This window comes from Microcaecilia unicolor, chromosome 2, assembly GCF_901765095.1.
Source record: "Microcaecilia unicolor chromosome 2, aMicUni1.1, whole genome shotgun sequence".
Classification (NCBI taxonomy): Eukaryota; Metazoa; Chordata; class Amphibia; order Gymnophiona; family Siphonopidae; genus Microcaecilia; species Microcaecilia unicolor.
In genome coordinates this window covers 446,114,845-446,141,986 of record NC_044032.1, presented here as the reverse complement: position 1 = coordinate 446,141,986, position 27,142 = coordinate 446,114,845, and the positions used below count along the sequence as shown (strand labels likewise).

Here is a 27,142-nt window from a genome sequence, read left to right as displayed (position 1 = left end):
AACGTGATGACTCCTGATATAAACTCTGAATTAGTGTCAACAGTTTAAGCCTAATTCTTTCTGATACAGGCAACCAGTTCAATTTCTTACGAAAGGGTGAAACATGTTCATTCTTAGACAATCCATATAACAATCGAATTGCAGAGTTTTGAATGATTTGCAAGAACTAGATAATAGGCTACTGGCAAACCAATATATCCAATGTTACAGTTGTCGAGTCCTGTCAATACTTGGCCCAGAACCCAGTGGGGCATGCTGGCAATGGACTTAATAATGATGAAGCAAAATGAAAAGTTTCCTTGCTTTCTCAGTTTTCAGAAAGAGTGGGGAGTGCCTGGTGATAGGAGTTCTTTATGTAGTTCCTCCATGTTTGCTGATTGGTCATGCCTTGCAAAAGGTGAATTATCTCTGGTGGCACTGGATTAACCTGTGCATCCATGGTATGTGGATTTGGTCATGCTCAAGAAGAAGAGATGACCTCAGAATTCCACAAGAGAGAGGGGTCTTCTGTTTCAGGGTCTCTTCCTTATGTAAGATCCATCTTGCTTCTCTCTTATGGTTTGGCCATTGAGACGTTGCGTTTGAGGTATAAAGGTTACCTTTCCGAGGTCATTACCACACTTTGTGGGAGAAAGAGATCCACTTCTGTGGCCTGTGTATGGGTGTGGAGAGTTTTTGAAGCCTGAAGCCTGAGGCAAGGTTTTTCGGTTTCGAAGCTCAGTGTGCATTTTGGCTTTTCTGCATTAGGACCACAAGAAGGGCCTGGCAGCTAGCTCTCTGAAGCTTCAGGTGGGCAGAATTGATGTGTTTTCAAAGGCTCATGGAAGCACTTTGTTAGCCTCGGTATGGTATTTTGAAAGGTGTTATGCATCTCCAGCTTCCAGTTTGTCTGATTGTTGTGGTATGGAACCTTGACCTGGTTTTCTATGTGCAAGGGTGCCCCCCCCCTGTTTGAACTTATTCGTAGTGTCTAAAGGACCTCATTCTGAAAGTGGTCGGGGGGGGGGGGATGGCTAATCGTTTTCCAGGTCCTTAAGTACTATGAAGAGGTGCTATGCTTCCAGCATAATCCTGTGCAAGAGCAAATGAGAACATTTTTCCCTGTGTCGGACTTTTGGGCAACAGGTTACAAAGTTAGTTGCATCTGTTCTAGGTAAATAAAACCACTCCTGTAGTTACAATGGTCGGGCCAACAAAGGTTGATGGAGCCGTAGCAAAGGAGATGGAATGAAGAGAGGAATTATAGAACAATGATGTTTTACCACATCCAGTAGTAATCTTAAAATTTCCTACTTCTTTCCCTTTTGTTAAGCACCAGATGAATGTTGAAACTTAGTGGACAATTCATAGAGGGCAGCAATTCACAGCCATGCAAGGCATCTGGTTGGTTTTGTGGAGGCAGAAGCTCTGGCCTAAGGTTTGAGGGCCGCATAACTTGACCTAAGATGGTGAGTGCTTAGTCATCACCCTTAATGTATATATTGATTAACTGTACCAGGAACTCGCCTTTAGTTTAGCCACCCATTTATTTATCCCTTCCTTAATGCAATACCATTTGTAATTCTGTTAACCGGAAATGGCAATCACCATTACGGCAAATGTAAGCCACATTGAGCCTGCAAATTGGTGGGAAAATGTGGGATACAAATGCTATAAATAGATAAAAAAATAAATAAATCCCAGCTGACTCTGTACCACACATCTTGTCCCCATCTATATATCTGCATTTGGCCCCTCAGCTATATGGTAAGCAGTATTGTGGAAAAGCATTAGTATTATAGCAATGTTAGTTGAATGTTCTAATTGTGTGCTTATTAGATATTTCATTAGTATTATGCTGACATTGTATTATATCTCTGTTATTTGAATTTCAGTGCTGTTAAATATGTATATTTTTGATCCTGTTTCATGATAGTTTTATTATTAGGTTTCAATTTGCTGTTTTCAAGTTCTCCTCTTTCATTGTATTTGTTTATACTTGTATGTTTTACTATTATGCTGTAAACAAAATTGTAAGTTTGGTATTAAACTGTAAGTACTGTACACTGCCTACGGTGAATCTCTTCATAAAGACGGTTAATAAATCCCAATAAATCCCACCCACCTGGGGCTATCCCACGGCCACTTAGAGGACCTATCCCCAGCGTAGCTCAGGTCCACCTGCACCTGCCGCTTGTGCTCTACACTAGCACCCTCCTCCCACCGCCTGGATCCCAACCGCCTCTGGTCGAATCTTCCGCTCTCAAATTATCCCCAGTGATTTCTAGGTTACTGAGGGCCACACTCCCAGTGGTCCCACAGTTCCCAGAAAGTGCTCACAGACCCAACACAGAAACCACCAGGATTCTTAGGCGGTCCAGAGGCAATAAATTAAACATGTTTATTGTCATGAAAAAAATATTGAACAGTGAACCATAAAAACCGAGGGAACAAAACAGCACATAATAGGTAACTGAATATGGATCAATTATAAAACTATTTAAACATTTGTTTGCTAGGGGAGATCAGGTCATATAGCTGCTCACAAGTTATCAAATATAACTGTTCACAGGGCCTCAGCAAAAAGATCATTCTCTCTTTTCTCCTTGGCTAAGACTGGAGAAAAAAAGCCAGTACTTTCTAAATGAATTGAGCTCCTGGGCCAATCAGAGCCCAGAAAAACAAGTTTTAAAAAGAGTTGGCCACATCACTGCAGTTTACCTCTTTTCAGTGTTAACTGTGAAGAGGGAATAGTCAGTTCTCGGTAAAAGCTTTAAACATAAACATGCATCATCTGCTGGCCAGTCTAGAGAAATACACTTTAAGAAATAATACAGTTTTACAGGCTTAAAAACTCACAGTTTTGTCACAATAACATAATTCAGAGAGTACAAAAGTAATTACATAAAAATCTCTTTGGTACTTAAGAGTGCTGTAATGATTTCCATAGTATCAGATTGGCAGAATGTGGAAAACAGTGAAGGGGAAATTCTTGTAACTAGTTTTATTATCATTACCTTTATTTATTTATTTTCGAGATAACAGGAGTTAATTAGAACCTGAACCTAATTGAACTTTATAGTTGGCCAATTTCTTTAGAAGTATTTGAATAGTAAGCGGAATCTGGCACATACAGAAATGATATGCGCATTAATGAACTGGCGAGGTTGTTATTTTTGGGGGCTTTTACCTACATAAGACAGTGAAACTGTCAGTGTGATGTCGCTTGCAGAAATGAGTGTCTTAACCTTCCTTCTGGAGAAAAAAATAATCTCGTTCTCAGGAGAGAAGTTAAACATGGTGCTCTACAAAGATGATTAGAAATTACTATATATAGAAGGAATTTGCCAGGAAAATAAAATGGAACCTGAGTGAAAGATGACAATCTTAAGGATTTATAGAAGGAAGATATTGAGGGTGGCTGTTGATCTGGCTCACTGCTATGGTGAAACATCTTCCGAATTAGAGTTTAATAGAACCATGAGAAGTGTTGGAATAATCATGGACTCTGGTCTGGTTTATAGCCGATAAACTGAAAACCAGGTTTAGGAAGCATTATAGAAAAAGGATAATGAAAGAGAGAGAAAAAAGAGGGTTAGCAGGATGCATGCCCACTAGAGAGCTGCACGGGAACAGGGTTAGTGGGAATCCCACAGGGACCCCCTTCAGGTCCGTGGGATGGATGCAGGTCCTGTGGGGTTCTCATGGAAGTATAGTGCTAGGCCAACCTACCTATCCTTTTCTTGTGTTTCTAAGCTAGCTTAGCAATTATAATAGAACTAAATAAATTAATGGATATGGTTGATACCATAGAAATCCCCATAAGCACTGAGAGAGGAAGTTTCAACATGGGCTACAGTTGGGTTATTTTACCACAGGTCAGGTTATTTTAGTACAGAGGATGGGTATGGATGGAGGAGATTACTTGTGGGGTACAGGTGGAGCTGGAGGAGATTCCAGTGTGGACGGGTGAAATTTCTGTCCCCATTCAACTCTCTAATGCCTACTTCTGCAGTGACTATAGGAAGGAAAGAGAAAAGAAAACTGAGAAAAAGGCCAAAAAAGCAATAGTTTTGATATATGAGGGAAAAATCATTTGCAGTGGGAAAGAAAGCATAGCACTGAGTGAGATCTTTCAGCTCTGAAGAAGGGAAATATGTTCCTTTGCTCTATTTTAAACCATTCTGTTCTGAGCAACTTATTTTATATTTATAGGTCCTGATGTTGATCACTGATTGGAAGTGAACAGAAAGTACAGATACTTGATAAAGGAGCACAGCCAGCAATAATATGACATAATTAGGACATCAAGCAATAAGAACCTGAAAAACAGCAAAAGTGTATTAAATGTGAAAATTCAGCAGGATCTGGAAATGAAGTAAAGCCTTAAAAGACACCATATGCAAGTTTAGACTGTTCAAGTACCATAATTAAGGTCTGAATTGAAAGGGGTCGTAATCTAAAGATCTTCTTTCAGTAATGGTCAAGCATGTCTTGCACAACTAGGTATGCTGGCTGCAAGTGTGAAGGGTCATGGTGCTGTGGAAGCTGGTGCAGCACGAAGAGCACAGTTAAACTTCTATCAGAGAGAGCGCAGTAAAAGGCTGTGGAAATTCAGTGTAGGACTGGGTGTGTTTCCAATTTTTAAAGTGTCATATTTGATATATTAGAAAACTAAGCAGTACATAAGTATTGCCATACTGGGAAAGACCAAAGGTCCATGAAGCCCAGCATCCTGTTTCCAACAGTGGCCAATCCATGTCACAAATACCTGGCAAGATCCCAAAAAAGTACAAAACATTCTATACTACTAATCCGAGAAATAGTGGATTCTCCCCAAGTTCATTTAATAATGGTCTATGGACTTTTTCTTTAGGAAGCCGTCCAAACCTTTTTAAAACTCCGCTAAGCTAACCACCTTTACCACATTCTCTTGCAATGAATTCCAGAGTTTAATTACATGTTGAGTGAAGAAATATTTTCTCTGATTCGTTTTAAATTTACTACATTGTAGCTTCATTGCATGCCCACTAGTCCTAGTATTTTTGGAAAGCGTAAACAGACGCTTCACATCTACCCGTTTCACTCCACTCATTATTTTATAGACCTCTATCATATCTCCCCTCAGCCGCCTTTTCTCCAAGCTGAAGAGCCCTAGCCGCTTTAGGCTTTCCTCATAGGGAAGTCGTCCCATCCCCTTTATCATTTTCGTCGCCCTTCTCTGCACCTTTTCTAATTCCACTATATCTTTTTTGAGATACGGCGACCAGAATTGCGCCTTGCAATTGAGATTTGCAACAGCAGAGATTTACTCTTTTCCCTAACCTTTTGAGGATTGTAAACTTTTCTATAATTGTTTTTAGCTTTATATTTATATTGACAGTATTCTGTTCCTGTCAATATAAATATAAAGCTAAAAACAATTATAGAAAAGTTTACAATCCTCAAAAGGTTAGGGAAAAGAGTAAATCTCTGCTGTTGCAAATCTCAGTGCCCTAGTGCCCACCCAATGTGACCAACAAAGATGGCTTATAATTTGAAGGGTGACATAATTTTTTTTTTTTTTAGTTTCGTAAATTTGATATAGGCAATGAGCAGATGAAATACAATCTTGGTGAAGGTTAGCCCATGACTCAGCTTTGTCATGTTGACTAAACTGATAGGTGTCATGGAGTCAGGAGTAGTGAGCCCTTGTGCCACTGCCAGCGACCGGCAACAGCAGGCAAACCACCCAAACAGGGATCGAGGCTGAAAACAGACAGGGCTGGTACAAGCAGGACCAGAACTGAAGCTGAAGGCAGGCAAGACTGGAACAACAGTACTGGAGCTGAAGCTGTAGGCAGGCAGGGCTGGAACAAGCAGGATTGGAACAACAGGACTGGAGCTGAAGCTGCAGGCAGGCAGGGCTGGAACAAGCAGAATTGAAACAAGAGGACTGGAGCTGAAGCTGTAGGCAGACAGGACTGGAGCAAGCTGGAAATAAGTACAAGAAGCACATGCAGACAAGAACTTGTCTGAAGACCTCTGTTGCAAAGGCAAAGTAGGGAGGTTTCAAGGCGCTTTATAAAGGCATTTACTGATGATGTCACAAGTAAGAGTGAGGCTTTGCAGCAGGACCAGAGCAAGGTGTGGCTGCAAGAACACCAAAGTGAGGCTTGGCAGCAGGAACACCAGGGTGAGGCTTGTCTACAGGAACACCAAAGCAAGGCTGGAATGCTGGAACAGCAGAATAGGACTGGAATGATCTCCGGAACACGTTTGGGAAACAGGGAGAAAGCAATCCACAGCAGCCACAGGGCCTGGTCACCGGGAGGAGAGGTGAGTGTAGGCATGGGATACAGCCACAACCATGACAGTAGGGCTCTGTGGCCTATGTTTGGTGCCACTGCACGAAGAGTGCAGAGCATGATGAAGTTGATTGCATATCCACAGGACCATTGCTGAGTCATATCCTCAGGACTAGAATGGTCCTGAGCAAGGGAAATGTACAATGGCCTGAGAACCATTAAGGAAGTATAGCATGAAAGAGAGAACTTCCCAGATTACTCCATTGCATCCAGACCACTTGGACTTCTGCATAGATGGGAGGTATATGACTGGCAGCATATCACAGTGACTAGTAGAGTGCAGTGATCCTCTCATGACTTGGATGGTCTAGGGACTGTACAGAATAATCAGATTTCTGTGCCATGAGTTTGCCCATGGCAACAGAAGTTTCCAGCACAGAAAGGGCATTACCAAAATATGGAGATATTAAGAAAAATATGTCAAGGTATTTTGAAAGGATGATAAACTTTGATTGTATATGGTATAGAACAAGCAATAAAAATTTTAAAATTCATCCCTTCACTAGAGAGGAAGAATTTACTACTACTACTACTTAACATTTCTAGAGCGCTACTAGGGTTACGCAGCGCTGTACAAATTAACGAATAAGGATGGTCCCTGCTCAGAAGAGCTTACAATCTAAATTTAAAAAAAGAACTGAGGAGGAGAAGACTACTATGCGCAAGGAGTTCTACCCGTGCTCAAAATTTTATATTACATTCTGAGCTCTGGGAGAGCAGTTCTGTCCCAGTACCATCATCACCCACTTGTATACCTGACTCAGTCTTGCTTGTTAACGGAAGATGTTCAGTCCTTTGCCATAAAATTTCTCCTCGAGTGGTAGAAGAAAGCCAGAGGCTTTGAGTAGGTTTTCAGAAGTGTAAATGGCAAGTAATTGTTGTTGCTTAGTATAAACTTTCAATATCTCCTGGCCTTGTTGATTTGGCTCATCCTTTCTGACCTTGGAGCTAGAGGGATACTCCTCAGATATCACAAATTACATGCTCCATAGGAATCCCAAAATCTGATATAATAAAAATACTGTCAGAGATGTGATAAATATGTATGTAAACATAATCCACAGCCTTGTCTAATGAAATATAAATATCAACATCAAAAAGTACAAGAAGTTCACTTGCAAAATTTAATCAATAATTTAGCATAATCAAAAGCATTATAAACATAATGCAGTTATCAAAGTACAAAGAATAAATACTGTAAACAGTAGCCTTCCTCAAATACACAATGGATTAAAAGTGAAAAATTGTATAGTTTACAAACTGAAAGTAACTTCAGTGAACCAACTAAAATATAATAGTATGGAATTAACGCTTTGAATCAACTAAAATATGATCACATGGAATTAACATGATGTAACCAGGTAAATATGAGAGTATGGAATTAACATGATGTAACCTTTAGGGCCCTGGTAGCTGCAGTAATGGCTGCCTTCTTTCCTCTCTGGACTTGTGCTCATCATTTCTTTGTGTTCCTCTGCTCCTGGCTTTGTCAGCTGCGATGGACAATAGAGTCTACTGCACACAGTAGTATGGCCTGATCCATACATTTTCTTGAATTCCAGAGAATAGCCGTGTTTATAGAAAAATATCACAAATGAGAGGTAGGTGATTGCTGTATATAGTTTGTCATTTATATAGCAATCTCTGGCAGGGAATTTTTAACAGGTTACATACTGGTATAAGTTCCTGCCTTAAAGAGCTTGCCTACCAAACAACTGGTGATAAAAGGCGTAAAGAGAGAGAGAAGAAGAGTTTGAACTCCAAGCTCCTGGTTACCAGGCCATTAGTTTAACCAGTAGATAACTCCCAATCCCAGAAATTTGACAGGTACAAAGTTCTCTGTTTCCATTCCAAGATTCGAGCCATCACCCTTAACAATATCACTATAATCTATATAGACTAATTGCTTCTTATGTATTTTGAAGGTTCATGTGATACCCTGATGGTTACTTCTGCTCAGAGAGGCAATCATTTTCTGTTCTCAAGGCCTAAACAGGTCTGGCTCTTAGAGCACCTACAGTACATATTCCTTAGCTATGTTTGCTTACATTTATTGAATGTATTGGGTTAATTTGTATTGTTTGCCCAGAAATCAGACCTGGGTTCTGTCTCTTCACAGACCATAAAGATTTCAAAAACAGCAGGCTACAAGCAAAACCAGCCATGTGAACTGTACACTGTTAAAAATGTGGTTTCATGCAATTATTTTTTTAATGGATTTATTTGTGTATTCAGTGTGTTTTCTGCATGAGGGAATATCAATAACACTATCTCTCACTTTTTTTCTGTATTTCTCAGATAGCCCGCCGCTGCCATGAAAAATCCTCGGCATTCTCCCAATGTTTAAAATCTCTCTGCTACTTAGGTTTGGGTTATGAATGAAAATATGAAAGCTTTTTTGTGTACATTGTTTTTTCCCCCTCGCACGCCATTGGAATACTATGAAGATCCTCCATACCATGGAGTTCCATTTTTAGTGAGCTGGTGGCTGCAACTATTGGAGTAACTGCCACTTCTGTCTTATCCCTGAATACAGGGGCCCAAACCTTGTGCCTAAGTAGAATCTCAGAACAGGACTCTCCCTCTCTCCCTTTTACCACTTTATCACTACCTGACAGCTCGCTGAGGGGAGAGACTGTGCACTGGAGAGATGCCTCACCACTCATCTGCCAAGGCCAGGCAGAGACATACTCAAACTCTGATGGGAGAAGTACATAATCTACCCTTTGGTTCTTTCAGGAGTGTTCATTGCAGGCACCCAGCCAGCTTGCTTACCATTCTGTGCCAAAGGACAAAAAAATTATGTTGGGGGAGGGGGTGGTATTAAAATTGTTTAATTTTTTGTCCTCCTTTCCTCAAGTTTGAGAATTAAATAATCATTAAAAAAGAGTACTGTTTTTTTTTTAATTTATGTGAAAGATGGGTAAATGACTTAACGCAAGTAGATAGTTCAGATATGACCAAATCTGGGTTTTATTGGGTCACAGTAGTCAAAATATGACTTTCTGTTCAAAGGACATTGTGATGTGTGTGTATAAGAGAAACAGTGTACCATGTGTTGAAAGTTTTTATAACTAAAAAATAAAATGCAAGTAATCAAATATAGATAAAACTAGGAGTTAGGAGTAACACCATCTGGTGTGGGTCTAACCGTAAAGCTAGATTTGATGGTGAAATGAAAGTAGTTGAGCGATGGAAGTTTGGATTTAAGCTGTACAAGTACCCTAATTTTTCCTATGAAGTCTCTGCATACTCCTCTCTCTGCCTCCACAATGGCTAGTATGAGGTGTTCAAATCCAGCCTGCAGCATAATGCCTAAGGGAGACTTATCCTTGCCATTCAAATACGTTTTAAATATATCAGTGCCTTGTGAAAGTTTTCACACCTTGTACATTTTTATTCTTTATAATCCAACCATGGTTACACGCAATTATACAAAAAGGTCAAGAATGTCTGTCTGGGAGCAAAATAACTTTCTGAAAACTTAACAGAATGGGGATGAAATTTGGCATGTGGGAAAAATGGTAAAAAGACAGAGTTTGAAAACGGACCAAATTAAACTAGAGGTTCAGAGAAATGAGCTCCTACAATATGGCCCTGTGCATTTCTATAGGATAAGGTGTTCCATGTTCTGTAGCATAGAAACTTAGATGGAGTGAAATGTAGCAGAGAACAGGGAAAGGCACTTTAAAAGGCAGAATGCTCTACTCTTCCAAATCCTCAAACTCGCCCCTACCACCCCAGAACTACTACTCATAACTGGCCGATGGCCCCATATACTGTCCCGCCCCCAACAAACTGTCTTATCCCTCAAAACTGCCCCACATCCCAGAACTGCCCCATCACTCTACGTACTGCCTCTGCATGAAAAAATCCCATGGAACTGCCACACAACCAACAAACTGTACCACCCTCTAAAACAACCCCCTGCAATCTGCCCCACTCAAAAAAAAAAAAAAAAAAAAAAAACACCACAAAACAAACCAAAAAACAACCCTACTACTCCACTCAGAAAAACTACCCTATTGCAACTGCCCACTACCCCACAAACTGCTCCACATCCTAAAACTAACCCCTACAACTGTCTCATTATCCTGCAGACCACCCCACCCTCAAAAGCTACCTTATCCACAACTGATAGAACATACCAGAGATTGCCCCAACCCCCAAACCTGCCCCACCACACCACAAATTGCCGCACTCCCAGACTAGTCCCTCACAACTACTCAGACATACTGTGGGTATGGCTAAATTAAGCTACTGGCAAACTTTGCATATAATCTGTGCCAATATATTTTAGGGGATCCTGTGAGAGATACTCAGGAGGTTAGGTTTGTTAACTGTCTTGGCTTTTTTCAGAAGTCACCAGAATTTTAATTAGTACAGTATGGGATCTGAGAATAAATAAGATTTATGAAGCCATTAAGGCTCTCTCTTTGAGAAAAGTGCCAGGCCCTGATGGGCTTCCAACATAGTGTTTTTCAAGATTTACTGGCACTTTATTTGGTGCAGTTTTATTGAGCAACAAGTAAAAAAGGCCCGTTTCTCACACAAATGAAAGGTTATCCTCTGAGTTCCAGCTTGGCCCTCTCCCTCCCCCCTCTCATCTGAGTTCCAGGCCCCCTCCCTCTCCTCTGAGTTCCAGGACTCCCCTTTGAGTTCCAGGTCTCCCCCTCCCTCCCCCTTCTCGGAGTTCCAGGTCCACCTCTCAGAGTTCCAGGCCCACTCTCTCCCTCCCCCTCCCTCCAAGTGTCTGGCCCCCCTCTCCGAGTTCCAGCCTGGCTCCCTCCCTCCCCCCCTCTCATCCGAGTTCCAGGCCTCCCTCCCTCCCTCTCTGAGTTCCAGACCACCTCTCCCTCCCCCTCCCTCCGAGTTCCTGGCCCCCTCCCCCCGCATCCAAGTTCCAGGCCCCCTCCCTCCGAGTTCCAGGCCCCCCTCTTCTCCGAGTTCCAGGCCCCCCTCCTCCCTCCCTCTCCAAGTGCTAGCCCGACCTGCACTGCCCACCCTCTTCTCCCAGTCCTTTGCATGCTCCTCGCCTTCCTGCGTGTCGCCCAGAATTTATGATTCATAATTTTTATTAATTTTTATATACTTATTACAGAAGTTATCATACTGCAAAAGTGTAATACAGCCATTAAATACAACAAATCATCTAAATAAAGACAAATATTGGCTTCCTTAGACCTCAATAGTGGGGAGGCAGGAAATAGTGAAGATATACAAAATCAAAACATATTAGTGAAACTTTTATGGTACCGTCAGTCCCATTTATAATTCTAATTCTATCGTTGTTTAGTGTCTAGAAAAGTCTGAAGCTGTTCAGGCATATAATATATGTATTTAGCTTGATTCAACCTGATGACACATTTACATGGGTAAGCCAGGAGGAAAGAGCCTCCCATTTCCAATACTTTAGACCTCATAGATAGAAACTTTTTACGTTTTTCTTGTGTGGATTTAGTCACATCCGGATAAAGCCAAATCTTTTGACCTGCAAATTCTCGATTAGTAGATTTAAAGTAAAGACGCATAACTGCATTTAAATCCTGTTGAAATACAAAGGAAATTATCAATGTCCCCCTTTCTGGTGATTCCTCAATTGTTTGCTCCAAAATGGCTGTGACATTTTGTAGGTCAATAGAATTTTCTGTCCCAACTTTTTTCATCGTGCTTGGAATATAATATATTTTATCCAGAGGAGGAAATACTTCTTGGGGAAAGTTTAAATTTTCTTTTAAATATCTCTGGAACAGATCTTTTGGAGATTCTCCCAGTATTCTAGGAAAATTCAACATTCGAAGATTTAATCTCCTATTGAAATTCTCTACCTGTTCCAGTTTTCTTCTAATTTCCATATTGTCTTTTACCACTGCCATTTTGAAATCTTCTGTTTGTTTTGTCTCTCTCTCTAAGGCCTCAATCTTTAAAGTAAAATCTTGTTTTGCCAAATCTAGGGAGCCTTTCACTTCCTGTACATTGAAATTCAAAGTCTTTACCTCATCCGAAGATTGTCTCAAGGTTTTTTCTATTTCCAATAACTTCAGCCAGATCTTGCCCAGGCTCACCTCCATCTCCTCTGCAGCTGCAGTTGTCTTTACAGAGCCAGGCTCCCCTCTGGGCTCCCCAGGATAGCCCTTTCCGGGCTCCAAGAGAAACCCCGACTCGCTCAAGGTAGTTGCAGGGCAAGGAGGCGTCGTAGAAGGCGGGGAGAGAGAAACTTCTATTTCCTGCGGGGAGGTCGCTTCACCGGCCCCACTCGCTAAGGACTTTGCTCCGCTTCTTCGGGACAATGCAGGGAAGAAGCGTTCCAAACCTCCGCTTGCCGGTGTGGACGTCGCGGGGTGAAGGGGAATCCCCCGAGTCGTCCCTTTACGCTTGGTATGCGGCATTACAGGAAAAAACAGGTATATAATTTAAATTCCGCAAGCAAAAGGCAGGAGCTCGCTTCTAGCACACCTGCTCACGGCGCCATCTTGACACGCCCCCCTCGTCGCCCAGAATTTAAAAGTTCTTACCTGGGGGTCCGGTGGCAGCAGTGAAAGGCGAGCAGGCACGGCGCTTCAGCCTGCCTTCTCTCTCAGCTCTGCCTCTGGGCCCGCCCTTGCGGAAACAGGAAATGAGGGTGGGACCAGAGGCAGAGCTGAGAGAGAAAGGAAGGCAGGCTGAAGCACCGTGCCTGCTCACCTTTAACTGCTGCCACCGGACCCCGAGGTAAGAACTTTTAAATTCTGGGCGGCACGCAGGAAGGCGAGGAGCAGGCAAAGGACTAGGAGAAGAGGGCGGGCAGTGCAGATTGGGCTAGCACTCGGAGGAGAGGGGGGGCCTGGAACTCAGAGGAGGGGGGGAAGGGAGGGGGTGATTCTCCCGCTTTTCTCTCCCGCTTTTCTCTCCCCTCGATTTGTACCTGAACGTTCTCTGGCTGGCTGGCGCTGGCTTTCTTTCCCTCTCACTGTTCCGCCCTCTGACGCGAGGGCGGGGCAATGAGTGGTTATGGATGTTACGAACCCAGGCATCAAGACGTAGAACGTTGGAGGTGCAAATTATTATTTAGGAATTATTATATAGGATATTGGCTCAAGGGGGACTGCAGGTTCTTTTATGGAATCTTGAATAGTTGTAATTCCAAAGCTTGATCGTGATCATGCTAAAATGGAGAATTAAGACCTATTTTCCTTATTAATGTAGCTTGCAAGATTTATGCTAAGATATTAGCAGTGAGGCTAGCTACTTTTTTGTCTCATCTAATACATAGGTATTAGAGTGGGTTCACACTAGGGAGATTGACTTTGAATAATTCTCGCAGTTTTGGACTGTTATATTTATGGTTTCAATGGTACTAGGCCATGTAGACTACAAATGAAGGTAAGGTATACATATAAAGTAACTCATATGAGTTTATCTTGTTGGGCAGACTGGATGGACCGTACAGGTCTTTTTCTGCCGTCACCTACTATGTTACTATGTATGTATGTTACCTGACCCTTTCGTTGCTTTGTTGCTAGACACTGAGAAGGCATTTAATAGGATTGAATGGAGTTATTTGTTTAGAGTGCTGTACTGGTTTGGGATGGGCTTACAATACATAAACATGATTTGACTTTGTATTGTGCGCCAAATGCGAGAGTGTTCTTTAATGGGGTTTTTTTTAATCACAATCATTTGCTATATCTTTGGTTTAATTTGGCCTTAAAGCCTCTTACTATTGCCATTAGGGAGGCTGGTAAAGTCAAACAGTTGCAGTGTCGTGATGCCACTTAAACATAGAAAAATGTAGGCAAAGACATGTGGCCATCTACTCTCCCTATCACTCCCTTAGAGATCCTATGTACTCGTCCGAAGCTTTCTGATAAATTATCTGCTTATACAGATGATTTGTTACTTTTACCTGCACATTCATTTTTTGCCTGGTTTATTGGCCCTGATTAAGCAGTTCTGTGGAATTTCTGGGTGTAAAATTAATCGGGGAATGTCTGTAGTTAATGTCCTTCAATGTGCATAGACATCATTTGAAAGATTTTCCTTTTCTGTGGGCACCTAATAAGTTGAAATAGGGCTTTTAAGAAATGAATTAGGTTGCTCTTTTACAAGTTGTTAGTGATCTTTTCTTGAAGTGGTCGCCTCTATTTATCTTGGTAGGGGCGGTTGAATGCGATTAAGATGGTACTTGTATCCAAACTGATCCATATTCTGAATATGATACCTCTCCCTTATTCAGATTCCCTTTGTAAAACAAAAGAGTTAAACCTAAGTTTCTGTGGTGCTAAGAAAATTGAAATTAGTTAAGGAAAGAAGTGGAGTTAATTTTCCAGATTTGTTGTACCATTATTCTATCTGATGGCTACTGCTTCTACGTAGTTTACAGAAATAGTTGAAGTGGTTGCAGTTAAAAAGGGCTCTAGCAAGTCCCTTTCCTTTGCATAGCTTGGTTACGGCTCAAGTTCAAAAAGTTGTGCCTCATTTTCCAATAATTCTTGCTACTTCAAAAGTACTATGGTGTATGACCAAATATTTGAAATTATCTTGGCCTGATGTGGTCTCTATTTCCCTTTGGTTCAGTCCTGACTTGAGAATACAAGATGGTGTTTAGTTGAGGTGAATGGCAGAGTAGTGAATTAAAGCCATTTGAGGCATTTAGTAGGGAATATAATTTACAGTATTAGCATTGTTATTAGTGGCTGCAATTGAGGCACTGTTTACAATGTTCAAAAGTAGATGTTTAGTCACTGAGCAGCCTGACTTCAGAGTTAAGTGATTTTTGTGTTGCTCTTGTAGATTCATCTAAGAAGGCATCTACTTTATATAAGAGGCCAAAGCTCCATTGTGGATATTCATGTGATGCCCTTAAGAGGGTTTGGGAATACGATTTGAGGGAGGAGGGGGCTTTCTGAGATACAATGGAACACCTTTTGGACTAGAGTCTGCAAGCCATTGTTGGCAGTGGTCACTCAGTTGTATTATATAGCCTACTGGGCTTTGTAGACCCCCTTCAAAGGTCGCAAGATTGACTGTTGGTGGCTCTAATAGATGTTGGTCTTCTGGGTCTGCTATGGGTACTTTGTCTTATATTTTGCATGCTTTTCTGAATTTGAAGCTTTTGGGTTCCAGTATGGGAGCAGATTACTAGTGTGTTAGAAATTCGGTCTGATTTGAGTTATAAAATATTGATTTGGAGATCAGCTACTTTATCTCATCTTATAAAGAGGGCTAGATTGATGTACTTATGGCTGTAGCAATATGGACCATATTGTCTAAGTGGAAAGATACTGATTTGGTCCATGAATGCCTGGTGGAATGTTATATGTCTTACTAGAAAGTATAAGGAGGCTGCAGTGATTAAAAGGCAGAGCTTCTCTGTTTACAAAGTTTGGGCTCCTTCAGATTTGTATTGTCAAAATGCTAAGGTATGATTTTGAATTAAATCTCAGCTTATTTGTAATATGGGACAATGTAATGTGATTGTATAACCCAGGATTGTTGGGGGGGGGGGGGGTTGTATTGTTCGTTTGTTTTTGTTGTTGTTGTTTTAATAAAGAGATCAAACTAAAAAAAAAAAATGACCTAGTAGCGCTATAGAAATGATTAGTAGTAGTAGAAGGTAGAAGGATGTTTCATATGACGGGATGTTTTTCTGCTTTTAAAACCTCCGAGTTTTCTAATCCTTTCCCACACTGTCTTCCCCCATGTAAATGAGCCTGCCCTTCCTGCTTCCATTAGAACTAGCAGTAATGACTGTAGGTAAGACCAAGCCAATGGGAAGACTAGAAAGCAGCTCTCATTGTAAGGGGGAAGTAATCTGGAACAAGTTTCTGTGCTTTGGAAGTGAAGTTTCTGGTGGAAAAGAAATTAACTCCGCCATAAAATAACCCAGTATGTTTTTATGGGAGAAACCGTTCCAGCAGCTCTTGGTCATCCCTTTACTTCTTCATAAGGCATTACAGATTGGGCCTGCAGCCTAGGCAGAAGGCTGCCTTTGGGGCTACGGTTTTGGCTCAAGGGTTGTTTGCATCCTGCCCTCGTTGAGTACTGCTTTGGTACGTCCCATTTGTTGGGAATGGTTTGGAGCAGATGATGAGGAAAGAGAAATTAGATCTTGCCTTATAATTTTCTTTTCTCAAATGGCTTCAGCCATTCCCATACCCACCTTGGAAAGGGGGACTGTGTTCCTTTCTGCAAATTGTTGAACTTCTGGTCCCAGAGTACTTGGTAGTGACTGGATTTTGGAAGGCTCTCCAGTTTTCTTGTTTATTAAAAACAAAGCACTAAAGGGCCTCCAGAACTGGAACATTGGTACAATCTTTAATGAAATGGAGTTGACATGGGCTGCCTTAGGGGTCAATCTAGTATTCTTTTAAGTTGGAAATAACCCAGATTGTCCTTTTATAAAAATGTTTTAGTCTGTATCAGATTGTACCAGACGCTCCCTATTGCAGAACAATCTGGGGACCCATCTTCTGGTCATTCCCATTTGCAGCAGATTGCAGTTGTTTTACCAGGAGTGGGTCCTCGACATCATCAAAAACAGTTATTCCATGGAGTTTCATCATCCTCTGTCCAACACCTTACTCATATCTCTTTGCAAGTCCCTCATCAAAGCGGGGGCAGTGTGGCGACTCTGGACCAGCTTGTGGCCTTACGAGCAGTGGTTCCTGTTCCTCTAACGGAGTGTGATTCTGGAAGGTATTCTATTTACTTTGTGATTCCCAAGAAAGAAGGATTCTTCTGGCCCATTCTGGATCTCAAGCACATGAACAGGACGTTGCAGGTATCATTCTTCCACATAGAGACCCTTTGGTCAGTTGTGGTGGTAAAAGCGGCGAATAGAAGCCTGTCTTCACATTACAATTTGTGAGGCACATCAGAAGTATCTCTGCTTTACAGTGCTTGGGGACATTACCAGTTTCAGGCTCTCCCTTTTGGTCTGGCCACTACGCTGAGGACATTCTCCAAGGTCATGGTGATGGTGGCAGTCTTTCTCCAATGGGAGGGGGTTCTGGTCCATGTCCAAGGTGGTTCTCCTCCTCCAATGGCTTGGTTGGATAGTCAATATGGGCAAGAGTTCTCTGGTACTGAGTATCTGGGGGGGGGGGAGGAGTTTTGACGTGCACGCAGGGAAGGTCTTTCTTCCACAGGCAAGGATTGTCAAGATTCAGGCACAGATTCTTTGTCTTCTAGGGTTCAGCTGTCCGTAAGCCTGGGAGATTGTACAAGTTCTTGGGTCCATGGCGACTACCATAGAAATGGTGTCATTGGCCAGTGCCCACATGCAACCTCTTCAGCTGATATTTTTTGTGTTCTGGTCACCTCAGTTGGACCCTCTGTCATGCAGAATTCTCCTCCTGTGCCCTGTGTGGCTCATCCTCAGTGGTGGTTGAACCGGTCCAATCTGGAGTGAGGCATGCCTCTGGATCCTCCTGGATTGGTTTGTGGTCACTTCAGATGCCAGCCTGTCCTGTTGGGGTGCTCATTGTCAAGGTCAGGTGACTCAGGGCCTCTGGTCTACAGTCCCTCTTTTCCATGAATCTGTTGGAGATGAGGGCAATTGAGCTCATGCTCTCGCATTTTCAGCCACAGTTACCATCGGCAGGTGGTCCATGTTTTGTTGGACAACGTGACAGCAGCCACTTATGTCAGTTGTTGGGGGGGGGGGGGACCACAAAGAGTCCTGTTCTGGTGCAGGAGGCCACTACCCACTTAGACTGGGTGGTACAGAGCCTTCTGTTTCTTTCGGAAGCTCATGTTGCAGGGATAAGCAACATGCAGGTGGACTTCTTCAGTCAACATCTTCTCAATCCAGGCAAGTGGTCTCTGGCGGAGTTCACATTTCAGGCCATTGTCTATTGGTGGGACAGCCCGATCATGGATTTCATGGCCACAGCAGATGATGCAAAGTCTCTTCGCTTCTTCGGTCACAGAAGGGAACTATTGGTGGAAAACTTGGATTTGTTAGCTCAACCATTGCCTTGGCGTTGTCTGCTGTATGTATTTTCCCTGTGGCCTCTTGGCAAAGTTCTTCAGTGGGTCCAGGGGCACAGTGGTCAGGTGGTGCTGGTGGCTCTGGATTGGCTGTGGTGGCCAAGGCACGCAGATCTAGTGTGATTGCAGCTGGACTCTTCCCCTGCATCTTCCTGTGGTGGACAGCCTGCTCCTTTAGGGTTCCATTCGTTTGCCTGACGTGTACCAATTCTTGTTTACAGCTTGGCTGTTCTGTGGGTGCAGTTGTTCAAGGGCTACTCCAGGGTCATTTATATGCTGTTGAGTTCACCAGAAGTGCTCTACCTCCTTGGCTTACGTTCGGGTTTGGTAGATTTTCGAAGTGTGGTGTGAGGACACAGACATCTCCATTAGTCAGCTCTTGGACTTCCTCCATTGAGACTTTGATAAGGGTCTTTCCTTTTCTTCACTTTGGGTGCAGTTGGCAGCACTGACTTTCTTTTGTGGTCCAATTCAGGATTGGTCCATCATCCTTTAACCAGATGTTTCATGTTTTTCCAGGGAGTTGAGTGTTGCATCCTCCCTTTCATTCAGTGCTCCTGCCTTGGAATTTGAATTTGTTGTTGGCTTCCCTTAAATATCTTACTTTCAAGGTGGTATATTTGGTCTTCATCACTTCCACTAGGCATATTTCAGAGTTGCAGGCTATCGTGTCAGGAACCTTTCCTGATCTTTTTGTGGGAGGTTGTCTTCTGTCCAGTTCCCTCCTTCCTGCCTAAAGTGATTTCCCCTCTTCGTGTCAATCAGTCTATCTCCGTGCCAGCCTTTTCACAGGATGAGCTGTCAGGCTCTCTTTTTCGTCTGGATGTTTTCAGGGCTCTATGATGCTATCTTCAGTAAACGGCAGACTTCTGATGGATGGATCTCCTTTGTGCTGTTTGATGCTGCCTCCCTTCTACAAGGGCCATCAAAGGCTTTGATTGCCCACTGGGTTAAAGAGCCCATTTCTTTGGCATATTTGCTTGCTGGTAAACTGGTTCCGGAGGCACGGAAGGGCTCACTCCACGAGGGTGCAAGCTGCTTCCTGGGCTGAGCATTCTCTCATTCCACCGCAGGATATTTGCAGGGCGGTGACCTGGTGATCTCTACATTTCTTTTGTAAAGCATTACTGGCCGGATGTCCAGGAAAAGCAGGATGTGTCCTCCAGGGCTTTGGCCTTGGCCTTGGCCTGGGGATTTTCCTACTCTGTAGCCAGTGAATATAGAGTTGGTGTATCTATTCTGCACAGATTGCTCTTGTGCTCAGCAAGTTCAGCCCTTTATCCAATTGTTTATTTTATATATGTGCATATTTTGTGCATGTTTTAATATTTTATTTGGGCACTTTGCAATATGTTTTTTAACATATTTTTCCAACTAGGGCTCCAGTTTACCACCATTTCTAGTCCTTTGATGATGAGATATATATATGTGTATTATATTCACTGGCTACATGGTCCATTTTTTACCAATTTTCTAACCATCAATATATAGCTAGAATTCATGTTCACTCATCTTGTTGCTGCACTCATTTTTTTTATTATTGTTTCACCTCTTAACCAGACCTCCTTTTGTTGAGGATTTGCCTTCATCAAATAGTTCTCAAAGGCATTTGGCATTAAGGTCAGTGTTACCACACTCATTATCAATTTTTTGAGTCTGCCATTTATTAATTTCTTTCGTCTAATTTTCTGAATCTGCCATTAATTGATCACTTTCGCTTAATTTTCATTTTTTTAAACACATGCATATATGTGCTGTAATCTTTTATGTGTTTAGACATGAGAATTCTTTGACATTTTTGTTTTGGGGGTTCCATTATTGTTCTCTACTACCATCGTGGGCTCTGTCATAGAAATACTGTGTGGCTTAGGACTGCACAGGATATAATAAGGGGAAGTTACTTAGTAGTTTTCAGTCTACCCATCTGCTTGTGGTCTAGAGCAATTCAAGAAAAGAAAATTAGCAGGTAAGATCTAATTTCTCCTTGGAGGTTTTATAAATGTCTATAAAATGAGTGGAGTGGAATAAATACAAATTGGTTGTTTACTTTTCCAAAAAGTACATAGTAACTCATGGCATGTACTATAGTCTAAGTAATACATTTAAAATAAATTGGATGGAGAAAAAGTATTTTTTTATTCAATGCATATTTAAAGCTCTGGAATTTGTTCCTGGAGGGTGTGGTAAAAATTGTTAGCATAACTAGGTTTAAAAAGTTCTTGGTAGGCTTCAGGAAATTTTGCTGCTTATCCCTGGGGGTCGGCAGTGTGGAATCTATCTACTTTTTTGGATCCTTCTGAGTATTTCTGACCTGAATTGGCCAACATTGGAAACATGATATTGGGCTTAGATGGACCTTTGCTCTGACCCAGTATGGCAATTATATTTTTATGTTTACTCTGGAGTTCTAACAGCTCTGGATTCACTTCATACAATAGAAACAGGAATATTTGAATCGGCTTTACTGCTAAGATTGGACAGGTGGACTCTTATTAACTACTTATGGGCCACCTTAAGTCATTTTGTGGAAATAGAGCTAATTAGGGTTTGCTATTATAAAGGGTGTGAATACTTGTGCAATCAAGAATGTTTGGTTTCTTCCTAAATACTTTTGAAATATTTCTAGAACTGTTCATTGGACAGTGTAGATCATGTGCAAATCAGTGAAATTCCCACTTTAATGCATTTTGAATTGCATTTTTTAGATGACAAAATGTGAAAAAAGTACAAGACTGTGAAGACTTTTAGAAGACACTCTAATTAGATTTGTAATTGCCAGCAAACTCCTGAAGTGTAGAATTTATTTTGGTATACCTGATATTGTGCATATTCTTAGCAAAGAAGACAAATTTACAGACCCCTTAGGAGTAGGAGAAAGGTGGGCTAAATTTGTCACCGAGGATGTTCATTAAACTCCCTTTGGGGGTTGGAGTAAAGTTACAAATGTTTTTAATTATGGATGATTTCTTAGCCAGCTATTGAAGTTTTCAAGTTTGAACTCTGATACAATAATAAAGTAAAATAATCAAAAAGTAGTGACTAGTTGTGAACTACAATCCCAAAAGGAAAGAAAAAGGAACACAGACATTACTTTGCTGCTATTCTCCTAGACACGAACGTACCTGCAACCGTACTCGCAGTACCAGCCAACTAACCAGTTAGGAGGGTTTAACAATCGTCTTCTGAAAAAGGTATGTTTTGAGAGAAATTTTAAACTTCTGACGAGAGATTTCCAGAGGTAAAATAGGGGAAGAATGTTCCAATAGTTGGGACCTGTAACACTAAACATAAAGTTCCAAAAACCATCCAGGACAACATGACGGAAAGAGGGAATAACGATTTTACTGAGTTGAGTAAAGGGCACGAGAGATGAAGTATGGAATTTAAATAACAAGAAAAGTGGCAGTCCTGAATGATGTATTTTATGAACTATCAGTCTTATATATAATATACAGGATTCAATAGGTAGCCAATGTTCAAGAATGGAAATATCTTAAAGAAAGAAATGATTAACAGTTATAAACACCCTAATACTACTTATAATTTTAAAAATAGAACAGTGAAACACCAGCAAACAAGTTGATCTGTTAACTGGTTTAAGGAAGCCAGGTTTCCAGTCTCTATAAAATTCAGTTAATGTTCCTACAGTAAGTGTGTAAGGTTTCCGGAAATGCATGACAACGTTTAAGGATCAGATAGAAGAAAAAAGTCCAGTGAGTTGACTTGAGCCTGATAACGGACATTGTCGAAATCTGAAAGTCTTTTCTGAGAAAAGCAAGGGAACAAAACAATAAATCATTCAAATACTTAGGGCTTATCAATTTAACATATCTGAAGACAATACAAAGAAGCTAAAATTGAGTTTCTGACACAGCTTTTCCAGACTGGAGATGTGTTCTTGCCTGCTTATCCCAATTAATAATCTAGCAGCTGTGTTCTAGACAAGCTTCAAGCAATGCATCAATGGTCAAGCTTTCAGATTATCAAAAGCATACATAATGATAGGTGTGTTGTTAGCTTACCAGCGATGGGAAGGATGGAGTTGTACATTTTCATTCTTGGTAAAAATCAAATGCAATCTTGTAATACAAAGGAATTGACTCACTAGAGCTGCACATAGAGTGTGACAGTTAATTTCCTGCAAAGATGTTTGAAATTCAGTTCAATTTTTTTTTACATTTGAATTTCCATTTAACTTAGTTTCTGACCCGAAATGGGGTAATGTAGCTAGGATGCTAAATTGTCATTTAGGGGGAAATTTTCCAGCTGTTCCCATAGGGACAAAGATCACACTTGCTTTACCTGTAGGTTTGTGCCAGTTTTCAATGTTAGCTTATTTTTGCTTTGAGACTTGCAGCAGGTACAGAGTACATGAGTGAGTTTACGCCTACTTTTTATATAAATAGAGTTTTGTCATGAGTATGTGCATGACTGTGAAGAAACCATCTATGCAGGTACTTTTACTTCCTTGACCTAAACATGCCTCTAGAAACGCCTTTGCTCAGTGTGAGTAAAAATGCGCAGAGAACATTGGTTAACACAGTTAAAGCATTTCCAACAGGAAAAAAAAAGAGGTGTTAATGCCCTTGTACAAATCTCTGGTGAGGCCCCATTTAAAATACTGTGTGCAATTCTGGAGACAGCACTTACGTAAGATATAAACAGGATGGAGTCTGTCCAGAGGGAAGCTACAAAATTGGTCAGCGGTCTTGGTCATAAAACATATAGGGACAGGCTCATGAACCTCAACATTTATACGCTGGGAGAGAGGGGGGATATGATAGAAATGTTTAAATATCTCAGTGGCGTTAATGTGCTGGAGGTGAGCCCTTTTTCAAATGAAGGAAAGCTTTGGAATGAGAGGGCATAAGATGAAGTTAAGAGGAGATAGGCTTAGGACGAATCTGAGGAAGTACTCTTTCACAGAAAGGGTGGTGGATGCGTGGAATGGCCTCCCAGTGGAGGCTATGGAGAAGAAGATTGTGTCGGAGTTTAAGAAGGCACGGGACAGACGTGTGGGATCTCTTAGGAAAAGGAGGAATTGGTGGTTATTGAGGATGGGCCATATGGCCCTTATCAAAGGAGGAGTTAGCGGTTACTGAGGATGGGCAGACTGAATGGGCTGTAAGGCCCTTATCTGCCGTCATATTTCTATGAACATATTGAACAGTCTTGAGGTGGCCAAAGCTAGGAGGATACAGATGGGGGAATAACTATCAAGGAAAGGAATGTGATAACACCATATAAATACCTGGTGAAACCTTATTTGCCTCTTCAGAAGGATAGAATACAGATGGCGTCAATCCAAAGTATAGCTATCAAAATGTACTAACCTGGGCAGCGCTTTAGAAATGTTAAGTAGTAGTACTTCAAGATCTAAATATGTACAACTCTGAGGAAAAAGGGAGATATAGTAAGAGACATTTAGAATCTTCAATGAATAAATACACAGAAATCTGGCCTTTCTGAGTGAAAATAAGGGTCCATAAATAGGAATCATTGAATAAGGGTGAAGGGGAAAAGGCTGAGAAGTAATCTAAGAACATATTTCTTCACAGAAAGAGTAATGGACACAGGGGAACAGCCTTGCAGTGTTGATGGTGAAGACAAGGGAAGTATTATAGTTCAAGAAGGCAAGGAAGAAGTACAGAGGCCTTTTGAGGGAGAAGAGGACAGATTATTGCTGAGCAGATAGTGAAGCTGGGCAGACTAAATGGTCTTTCTCTGCCAACACATTCTATGTTCTAAAAGTTGCCCAAAGTGGTAAATAATAACAGTCAAAGGGGCAGGAAGTAATTTGAACTGAATATGAGAGCCATTGGTGAGCTGTGAGAAGGGGGTGACTTGTTCGTAATAACACTGGTGTAAGATGAATATTGGATAGACTGTGCAGAGAGAGACTTCAGCAGAAGACCTGTGAGGAGGAAATTGCAGAAGCGATGAGAGCAGGTATAATAGTGTGGTTGCTGTATTAGTGTTTCTTAAGTATAGAAATATAGGGAAATAAATAACCAAAAAGAATATAAGCTGATAACTTTTTATTGGATGAAATATATTTTTGATTAGCTTTCAGGAGCTAGCTAAAAAAACAACTCTCAGACACAGTATAGAATAAGCAAAAAATTACAATATTTGAATATATATAATTTTCTTTTACTACTACTAATCATTTCTATAATGCTACTAGAAGTACGCAGGAAGACCTTTGGAAACTGAAATCCGGGCATCCAAATGGCAGATGAAATTTAATGTGGACAAATGCAAAGTGATGCACATTTGGAAGAATAATCCGAATCATAGTTACCTGATGTTAGGGTATTGAGTATTGCATTCACTTCTGGTCGCCGTATCTCAAAAAAGATATAGCAGAATTAGGAAAGGTTCAAAGAAGAGCAACCAAAATGATAAAGGGGTTGGAAATCTTCCCGTATGAGGAAAGGCTAAAGAGGTTACGGCTCTTCAGCTTGGAAAAGAGACCACTGAGGGGAGATATGATTGAAGTCTACAAAATCCTGAGTGGTGTAGAACAAAGTGAATCAATTTTTTTCTTTTTGAAAAAGTACAAAGACTAGGGGACACTCAATGAAGTTACGTGGAAACAATTTTAAAACAAATAGGAGGAAATATTTTTTCACTCAACGAATAGTTAAGATCTGGAACTCTTTGCTGGAGGATGTAGTAATAGCGGTTGACATATCTGGGTTTAAAAAAGGTTTGGATTAGTTCCTAGAGGAAAACTATGATCAGACTATTGAGACAAGACATGGGGAAGGCACTGCTTGCCTCAGGATTGGTAGTATGGAATGATGCTAGTATTTAGTTTTCTGCCAGGTACTTGTGACCTGGATTGGTCGCTGTTGGAAACAGGATACTGGGCTAGATGGACCATTGGTCTGATCCAGTATGGTTATTCTTATGTTATGTTCTAAAGTCACTCTATGATTTTTAAGGAGCACTAGGATGCTGAAGATACTGTGTTTAAATAAATATAATAATACAATGAAAGATGGTTTGGCAGGCATTAATGTTTGCCTGGCATGCCCATAAGGTTAGAGATTTTAATTCTATAGTTTGGGCTAAATTCAAACATTTTTGCTGTAGAAGATTTTGGACAATAATGTTAAGGGATTTTGGTTCTCGTATGTAGGTGGGGAAAGGGTGGTCCTTGGTGCAATGATCTAATGGGATTTGTGAGTATGTGGTCTTTTGCAGGAGTCTTGGGATTGATGGGTTGGCATTGTAGTGGTCTGTAGGATTGAGCCACTTTGGAGTTGCATAGCTCAATGACCAGTGGGCTGGCATTAGTCTGAGTTTATATTCCCAAAAGGTATTTGGATTGCTTTTTAGATGATATTTTCCTCACTGTCCCTCCAGACTAGTCCATGCATGTGAGTTTATCCTACTCTACCAGGAGATTGAGCACTAGTTTGAAGACATCACCATCTCTATAGGTTCCTTTCTTTGGAACTCCTATATTTCTCTGTCTTCAGCAGATGATGGGTGAGCATACCTGTACAGCCTGGGATCTTTAGGCAAGCTGGGGGATAGTACAGCCAAGCAAGAGATCTAGTTGACATTAGACTTTGAGCCCTAGGGATTCAAAACTTGGTGGTTCCTGAGTTCCTTCGCCTCTTCTCTTCACTATCTAGTTTGTAGTTTGAGGGGGTCTGTGCAACTATTCTCTCCTTTTGAGGGGAGGCCAGGTTGCAAAAACATCACATAAAGTGTTTTTTTAAGGCACAGATACCTAGTCTAGGAAGAACAGCCCGATTTTGGGGGGGGGGAGGGGCCTTGCATTGCAGTGACTGAGGTGAGAATAGGTAGCCATGGGAGCAGGATTGTTGGGATCATGCTGGTTCAGGCCAAGTGCAGCAAGCACTATATAGGTGCTTTTTTTTGTGCATGAAAGGAGAGTAAGCAGGAACTCAGGGGAAGCTGAGGGGAGTTTCCAGAGGCCTGAATCAAAGCAGAGGATATCTTGGTAATGCTGGTGCAGTGAAGATGCAAAGCATGGCTCAGCCACAGGAGATGAAGCAAAGAAAAAAAAAAAACACAACAGATAAAAACTACTAGTTTAAAGTTCAGTTATAATCTTAAAATTACTTGGTAACTCTCATATGCTTTCAGACGGTCCCAGCATCTCTGTAGCTGAGCCTCGTCCCTCCACCCATATGCCAACAACTGGAAAATACTCGGTACCACCCACTGGGACAGTGTGAGTAAACAATAGCTTCCAGACAGTTGAGCACTGACCTGCTTGTTTAATTCATTCTGCAGCAACCTCCATTTTCTTCCTTTCCTCCAGGGAAGGGTAACTCCGAGGCAGTCTGAAGCTCTCCCTGTTCCAACCTGTCCTTCTCAGCTCCCTCACTTCCTGTATCAGCATTCTTCTTCTTAGCCCATGTGGGCCCCTCCTTCTCCCAGCCTTGATAGAATCCATATTATATTGCTTAGTGAGTCAGGAATAGTGGGCTAACTCTGCATCCTGCCCCGTCCCCATGGACTGACTCTTGGGCTTCCAGGGAGTGACTATAGGGCTGGGTTCTCTTCCACAACCATTCCAAGTTTTCAAATTCCCTTGCCAGCTTATTTTCGAAAGAGAAAGACGCCCATATTTCGACCCAAATCGGGAGATGGGCATCCGTTTCCCTTGGGCTCCCAAATTGATATAATCGAAACCCGATTTTTGGCGTCCTGAACTGCAGTCTGTCACGGAGACGAACAGAGATCACGGGGGCGTGTTGAAGGTGTGGCAAAGGCGGGACTGGGGCGTGGTAATCGGCCGAGGAGAGATGGGCGTCTTTAGCTGATAATCGAAACAAGAAGGGCATTTTTGACGAGAA

At 41.6% G+C, this 27,142-nt stretch overlaps 1 protein-coding gene across 1 annotated transcript in view; it reads left to right on the top strand.

Annotated features, from left to right (window-relative positions):
- Positions 1 to 9,183, top strand: part of TTC31 (tetratricopeptide repeat domain 31) — a 188,098-nt gene extending 178,915 nt beyond the window's left edge. The window contains exon 18 of the mRNA XM_030190890.1: positions 8,625 to 9,183. Within this exon, the coding sequence (XP_030046750.1) occupies positions 8,625 to 8,628 (4 nt within the window). The 3' untranslated portion in view covers positions 8,629 to 9,183. The remainder of the gene's footprint in view (positions 1 to 8,624) is intronic.
- The last annotated feature ends 17,959 nt before the right edge of the window (positions 9,184 to 27,142 follow it).